An 8,128-nucleotide genomic window follows, 5' to 3' on the forward strand; every position below is an offset into this window, starting at 1 on the left:
CGAGGCTCCAACTCTTTCTACTATGACAGTACACTCGACTTTGAGGTACGTAATCTGTGAAGCTCAATCTTCTGATGAGCAGTTGCAAAAATGGAGACTGAGAGATGAGTCTAAAGGTCGGAAGCTGTATTCCGAGGAGAATGGCATAGTTCGTTATTGAGATCAACTATGGGTTCCTAGTGATGATTCACTAAGAAAAGTTCTTTTGAAGAAAGCCCATAATACTCTGTACTCCTTTCATCCTAGAAGTAAGAAGATGTATAAGGATTTGCAGTCACTGTATTGGTGGTCAGGCATGAAACGGGACATCTTACACTTTGTGTCTGAGTGTTTGAATTGCCAGCTAGTTAAGGCAAAACACTAGAGGCTAGCAGGGAAGCTTAATACACTTCCTATTCCCGAGTGGAAATGAGAAAATATATCGATTGACTTTGTAGTGGGATTTCCAAGGACTATCAGAGGATTCAATGTCATTTGGGTGATAGTTGATCGTCTACAAAATCAGCACACTTTCTACCTATTAAGATGACATTCACCATGACATAGTACGCAGAGCTGTATATCTGAGAGATAGTTCGACTGCATGGGATTCCAATATCTATTGTTTCGGAAAGAGATCTGAGGTTCACATCATCCTTCATGAAGAGTCTGCATTCAGCGATGGGAACGAAATTGTTGTTCGGTACCGTGTTTCATCCTCAAACCCATGGTCAGTCCAAAAGGGCGATTCAAAATTTTGGAGGGCCTATTCCGAGCTTGTGTGATTGATTTCCAAGGAAGTTGGGAACCGAAGTTACCTCTAGTGGAGTTCACCTATAACAATAGCTACCAGTCGTTTATAGGTATGGCTCTTTACGAGGCACTTTATAAGAGGAAATGTAGATCACCGATACATTAGGACGAGGTTGGTGAAAGAGGAGAATTCGGTCAGGACTTGATTAAACAGACATCAGAGTTAGTAGTCAAAATCCGAGAAAGGATGAAGACTGCTCAAAGCCAACAGAAAGGCTACGCTGATAACCGACGAAAGGAGCTAGAGTTTGGAGTGAGTAACCACGTATCTGTGAAAGTAACACCTATGAAGGGTGATATGAGATTTGGCAAGAAAAACAAACTCAGTCCGAGGGTCATAGGACCGTTTGAAATTATAGAGAAGATTGGAATATTGGCTTATAGAGTGACATTGCCACTAATGCTAGCTGGAGTGCAAAATGTGTTCCATATCTCGATGATGCGGAAGTACATGTCAAATCCTTCACATGTACTGAATCATGAGCCTCTGCAGTTGGATCCGAATATGTCACTCGAGGAAAGACCTATACAAATTCTGGATATGCACGAAACAAGGCTTTGAAATAAGGTTATTCAAATGGTCAAAGTCAAGTGGCTAAATCATTCAGAGGAGGAAGCTATTTGGAAGTTCGATAGAGATGAGGAGTCGCTACCCGGAGTTATTCGGTAAGTCTTAATTTCGAGGATGAAATTTCATTTAAGGGAGAGAGGAATTGTAAGGTCCAAAATACGATAACATAATCCAACTGCATGCTAATCTAGGAAAAATGAAAAATAACTAATTAAATTATTTCAATTGCATGAATTGAATGTAGAAGCATATTTACATGTTTAAAAATACGGTTTTCTACGAGAATGCATAAAAATGTGTTTTTAAGAGTTATTCGAGACGTGATCGAGGAACAGAGACCGGTGACTGTAAAAGAAAAATATTTTTATTAAATGATTATTTTTAATTATTTAATATATGGTATATTTTATATGGTATTTTTGAAAATGATGCTTTGGAGGTGTTTTTACGCGTCGAATCGTATTTTTAACCGGTATTCGATTTTTGACAAAATAAAGACTTTTTGGGAACTCGACTAATATTTTCGAAAATTATCCTAAACAAAATATTTTAACTACTATCTAATGAGTCTAATGGGCCTTTTATACCTAGATTATTGGGCCTAAACTTCTACCCAAGTATTTTATTTAAAACAAGCTCCTAAACCCTAGTTTTCTACATCATAATTCACGCCTCAAGCAACCTAGAAACACTAGGAAACTCTCAGGTACAGCACACATGCACACATGCACACACGCGGAATTTCAAGCCACTTTTGAGGATTAAAAACGCATAAAGTTCCCGTCTCTCTCTGCCAACGTTCTTCGCATCTCAAATTGTTTTTCGTGTGTGAAACATGCAAAGGAATGCTTTAATCTTCTTTCACTCATCGTTCATACCATATGATGTGTGTTTATACATGATTGCATGAAAAACATGATCTCCTCTTATATATTTTCGTTTTTATGGCTTGTACATGATAAAACTTGAGTTTTCATGTTTTTAAATTCATGTTAAAGATGCACAAAGGGGCTGTCATGGTAGAGACATCAAAAGGGATAAATTTTAGTGTCTTTAAGAGTCCTTAGGGGCCACGGTTCAAGGCTGGTTGATGCAAGGCTATGGCTGCACGTTCCCTTGGGTTTTTGTAAAGCCATGGTTCGGTTATGGTGTCTAGGAAAGATCAGGATGTGTCCTACAATTGGGATGTGTTCATTGGTCCTAAGAGAGTCTAGTCATGGTCCTAGAGGGATTGAGGGAAGGCTAGTTCGAAAGGGAAAGGCTGTAGGCGAGTTCCCTTGTCGCGCGTGGGTTGGAAGGGCACGACTTGAGGGGCTGTGCATGCTTGGTTCATTTGGTCTAGTCCAGCAGCTTGTTAGGGGCTCGGTCATGGTCTTAATAAGGTTTCATAGGGGCTGGTCTTGTTGGTTAAGGGCTAGGGCCGAAGGAGTGTAAGGTTTTGAGGCTAGGGTTTCGTTTGGATAGGGCAGAAATTCAGTAGCCTTATAGGTGTATTAAAGGGTCTTAAATGATTTGATTTGGGTTGCATAATGTATGGTTAGGTGTGATTAAGCTATGGTTCAAGTTTGGCTAAATTTCGAGTTGATTCGGGTTGAAATTGGGACGTAGGGTTCAAGTTTTAAAACGAAATGGGAAATTTGTCGAGGAGCGTAAGTTTACATCTAAGAAATGTTTATGAGAGTATTTTATGGTGTTATGTTTAGTTTGGAAGGATTTGAGTTATCGTTTTAAGGTCTAAGGGTAAATTGGGAAAGTTGGGTTTTCAGGGGCAAAACAATCATTTTACACCTAAAAAATTTTAGACGTCCTGGCAGTGCCCTGAATGCTGTAATGAATGTTAAAATGTTTATTTTGAAAGTTTATGAAATTTTATGATGCAAAACGATAATGTTAAAAGATCTGTTGCATTCTTGGTTTAAAAAAAAATGTTATATGCGTGAATTTTTATAAGTGATGAATATAATTATTTGAAAATCCTAAAAAACACAATTCGAAACATAAAATCTTAAATCATAAACCAAACCTAAAACTAGCATTTTTCAAAATAAAGCATAAACTATTAAATCTTTCAAAACCTTTGAGATCCCAGCCCAAGTACACTCCAAGTCCAGCCCAAAATTTAAGTAAGGTTAAAAAAAAAAGGAAACAACAGTTTCTCTCTCCCCGTAGCCGAAGCTCCTTTATTTCTTCTTCCATTTCGAAACTTTTTTCATCGATTGTGCTGTTTCGATCATCCAAAAATTAAAGTAAATATATATTTGGAAAGCTCTCTACAAGAGCTACCTATTGATACCCATTTTGCAAGGTTTTTTCAACAACCTTGTTCGCACCCTTCGGTCGTGGCTCATTCGAATTTTGCTCTTCGCCTCGATTTCGTTTTCTTTAAAGCTTCGACAACTGATTGTATAGTTGTATTCGAAATTTGAAGTGTTTGAGGTAAAAATTCAGATTTTAGGGTTTCGAATTTTGGGTATTTATATAATTTGAATTCCAACAATTAATATTTATTGTATTGTTGATTGTAGGTACAAGAATTGAGACGATTAAAGGTATCTATTGGATTTTCGGAATTTATTTGGATTAAATTCGAAAATTCTGATTTATGTAATTGGGTTTTCGAATTTTAGTGAACAATAATTAGGGGTTTGGATGCTATAGAATTGTCATACATTAATTTTAGAAATATTAAAGCCTAAATCATGAATTTTTGGAATTTTAGGCTAAATTTTTAAATAATGAAAAAAATAAATGAAACTTGATATGAAATGTATTATTTGTCACATGATTGGATTCTTCGAGAAATCTTTAAGATATTTCGGTGGTAAATTAGGATATTCCAGTTGAGGTACACATGAACTGTATTAATATGACGTCTATAGTGACGTGAAATTAAGTTAAGTATTTTGTAATGAGTTGTGGCATACTTTATATACTTCTGTGAATAACGTGATTGCATTCATGTATTTATTTGAGTTGATACTATTAATGCATAACATTTCGAGCCTTGACTCCATTGGTTTCTATCATTACTGATCTGTTGAGCTGTTGAGTCATCTATGGAGCGAGTGATAGGATTAGATCACTCTTGACATCTCATCGATGGAGCGAGTGATAGGATTAGCACACTGCTGATGACTGCACGAGGACTGATCGGGTTGTACCGAACCCTCGATGCTGCTTGCATGGATGAGAGGTGGAATTATATTTCGTTGCTGCATTCCTGACACGGGTGGCCACTGTTTTTGTTGCTGATGTGTTTCATTTGGACTCCGTTTTGGTATCCGTTATTTCGTTGTTATCGACACGCATTGCATTGCATTTTATTTCATTTTACTTGATTTTATTTCATGTCAGTTATAATTGTCATAATTTTACTAGTTCTTCGTACTGGGGCCTGACCCTTCTTTTCTGTTTATGTTGTGGTTGTTTTTGATTCCATAGTAGATTATCCAGGATGATTTGACGCGTCTGGTGGAGCGTCAGGTAGCGATGCCAAGTAGTTGGGTTGTTGATTGAGAGTTTCCAAATATTATATCATTGAGTCATAATTTTGCTAGAGAATGTCATGTGTAGCTGTACTGTTGTTTTTTCTATGTTTTGGATTGATAGTTTTGTGATGAGCTTCGTCGGCTCTATATGTGTTAGTCCTGGCCAGTGCGGCTATAGGTTTGTGAATTGCTGTTATGACTTTATTTCGAGTATATAAATGATGCTTGTGTTGTTTGGAAATTTTTGGGATGTCCTACTTATGGGGAAGTCGTGCCGAAATTTCTATTGGCCCAAAAGAAAATTTTTTTATTGCTTTCGCTGTTTACATTAATGAATCCTGAGTACTTAAAAATCCTATTTTAACTTAAATACTAGTTAAATATATTAATTAAGGCATAAAATTCATTATAAAATATTTTACAGCCAATTTAACAGTTAAATCCCCAAATTTTCAAAATTTACATTTAAAGTGCTTAAAATCTTATAAATCGTCTAATAATTTAAATTGAATTTTAAAATGCTAAAATTCATACATCATTTAAAATAACTAATTTTCTTGGGTTAAATAAAAATATAACATTTTATTAAATCACCTACATCATCTCTGGTCTCTTTTCCCCGATCCTGCATCGCATATTCTCCTGAAAAGTTAAAACTCGAAAAAACATTTTAGTGTGCATAAAAATAAACATATAAACATTTAACATCAATTAAATCGTGTAACATGCACCATTTAACTCATTTTAAATTAATTAAATAAGTTGACAAATTAAATCATGCATGTGGTTTACGTGTACTGGTTTTCGGGAACTACAATTCATCCCCCGCTTAAAAAAATTTCGTCATCGAAATTCGTCTATTCTTGATTAATGAAAACCTTAGGCTCACTTATTCATTTCATACTCAATCCAATTGACTATAAAGAAAAGTTTTGTCGTTCTATCACGCTTTTGTTGTATATTCTGATAAGGCATCTTCCATTTTTATACATTTACACAAAATTTCTAATAAAAAAATTAACTAATTACTCAAGATCCTCATCAATTATAAATCCTAAAATACTCTAAGTTATTTTAACCTCTAAAAATTTAAATAATTAGTCATATTTATCTTAAGTCGCCATAATCTTATGTTTTAATTCATCCAAAATATATTTCTCTTGTTAAACCCAGTATCGATCTATAATCATCATATCGTATCCATGATTGTAAGAAATAAAACACTTTAATAATGTGTGCTTAACTAACACTTCATTTCTATATATGTTAAACATATAGTTCTTGCAACTATCATAAACTTTCTTAATTCCAAAGAACTAAAAGTACTTAAATGATTCAAGTCTATCGAGTCACCGTTTCACATCATGATTTCATTTAAAATCCCGCTATAAAATCGAACACTTAATGTAACCTCGGACTCAAGATAATGTAAAATAACATTACATTTACTAAAATCTAACACCCTAGGGAGGAAGAAAAATTTAATCCACCTTCCAATATAATTACTAATTCCATGATCATTTTGGCTAAATATTATATTATATTTCTCCATTGGTGAATCACGGTATGAAAATGGGTTATTTGTGATTTAATTTTTTTTAACCCAAACTTTGAGATTTTTCTCATCACTCTTAGTAGCTTATGAATAACCAAAACTTATTATGCTACTCTTTCCTCGATACCTATCAATGCTTTGTGACTTATCTTACATAAGGTAGTTGTTTACTTGTTATACCAGAAATAAGAGTAATTTTTTTACCTCAATATATCATTTAAATTTATTCGAGTCAAGATAATCCAAAGTTTTACATATCCAATCTAAACGCTAATCATTCTTAAAATCTAAACTTAATATTCACACAAGGTTAATTATTGACCCAAAAAAATACTTTCTATATTGGAACATGAAAAATTGATTATAAAATTTTATCTAAAGATTTTCAAGTACCAACTTCCATAGAGAATTTATTATTCCTGAGTCAAATTTTCCCTCAAGTTGTAAGCTTAATTGAACTTTTTCATTTACAAGTACGCTTGCTCCCCATCTAAATTCTTAAGTAATACTAACCCATAACATCCAAAAGAAATCAAATGAAAATCGCAAAAGAGAACACAAAATTCTACTAACCACAAGAATATGCATAAGTGTTTATTTTCTACATATGAATTTAATCGAGAGTTAAATCTAGAATTTCCCATTTGAACGATTATCTTGATAAAACACTTAGATCCCTTAAGAAAAATGTTGTCTTTATTTTCTAACACCATTATATATAGCTTAACAATATACTTGTTAGGATATATATAGCTTAACAATATACTTGTTAGGATCGGAAAAGAGTTTAGAGGGGGGTGAAGGAACTCTTTCAAATTTTCTCTTTTAAAATTGTGATTTCAACCGTTTTTAGGCGGTTGAAAAATTCTTCTCAAACGGTGGAAAATGTGAACCACTGTTAAGTGCGGAAAAACGGTTCACAATATCCAATTAAGCTTGAACACGTTAACAGGCTTGATCAATAAGTAAGGATTGAAAAGTAAGTGCTTGCTGGAAGTAATATGACACAAGGTTTGTATGGATGTTCGGAGAATGAATACTCCTACGTCATCCCTTCTTCCTTTTTAGGAATGATTTTACTAAAATACTTTGGCTTTACAACGTAATTGCAACAGCCCACTCCAACCAGGACTTATCACACTGCCTGTATTGGAACTCTTAGTGATCACTTTACTCTTCTGGATATTAAGAACACTCAGTTCACCAGACACCAAGACTTGATCTAATAACCAAAAGGTTACTGATGTGAGTAAACGATTTTGGAGTGAGTAACACGAAAATGATCATAAGATGATTAAATAATTTTATGTTCAAAGCGTGCTGGTGCAGCGATGAAGTATGTAGACTTTTAAGAGCGCTCTAAGATCTTTTCAAGTATGCAAGCAAGCTGTAGTAATTCGGTTGTCAATCAATCTGAGTTCTGCTAGCACACTCTTCCGTTAATATATACGATTTTCTTAACGCTCGGGAAGGACATAGCAACGTTAACCTGATTCTCTGAACAGATGTGTCGCTGTCTTCATTATGAGCATTAAATGTTCTTTAAAGGACGCATTTAATCTTCCTTTTGCTCAGCATCGTTTTGAAATGATTTTCTTGAAGATTTCCTTTTATATTAACTGTTTTTAGCATCAGAACATGCATTCTATACTTGGTCTCCATTATTTGCGATAAAATCATAAATACGGATCATTCTTGGAACAGATGTAAATATGTTTACTT

The 8,128-nt window shown here is 34.3% G+C and overlaps 1 protein-coding gene across 1 annotated transcript; it reads left to right on the forward strand.

Moving 5' to 3' along the window:
• The first annotated feature begins 979 nt into the window (after window positions 1-979).
• LOC140811218 (uncharacterized) lies at window positions 980-1,354 on the forward strand. The gene has a single exon (XM_073169088.1). The coding sequence runs from the start codon at window positions 980-982 to the stop codon at window positions 1,352-1,354; it is 375 nt and encodes a 124-aa protein (XP_073025189.1).
• Window positions 1,355-8,128: the final 6,774 nt, after the last annotated feature.

The sequence above is a fragment of the Primulina eburnea genome, chromosome 14 (assembly GCF_022965805.1).
Source record: "Primulina eburnea isolate SZY01 chromosome 14, ASM2296580v1, whole genome shotgun sequence".
Taxonomy (NCBI): Eukaryota; Viridiplantae; Streptophyta; class Magnoliopsida; order Lamiales; family Gesneriaceae; genus Primulina; species Primulina eburnea.

What these genes read in the sequence shown, in the direction of transcription:
- LOC140811218 (XM_073169088.1), top strand. Translation starts at nt 980, where the DNA reads ATGAAGACTGCTCAAAGCCAACAGAAAGGCTACGCTGATAACCGACGA.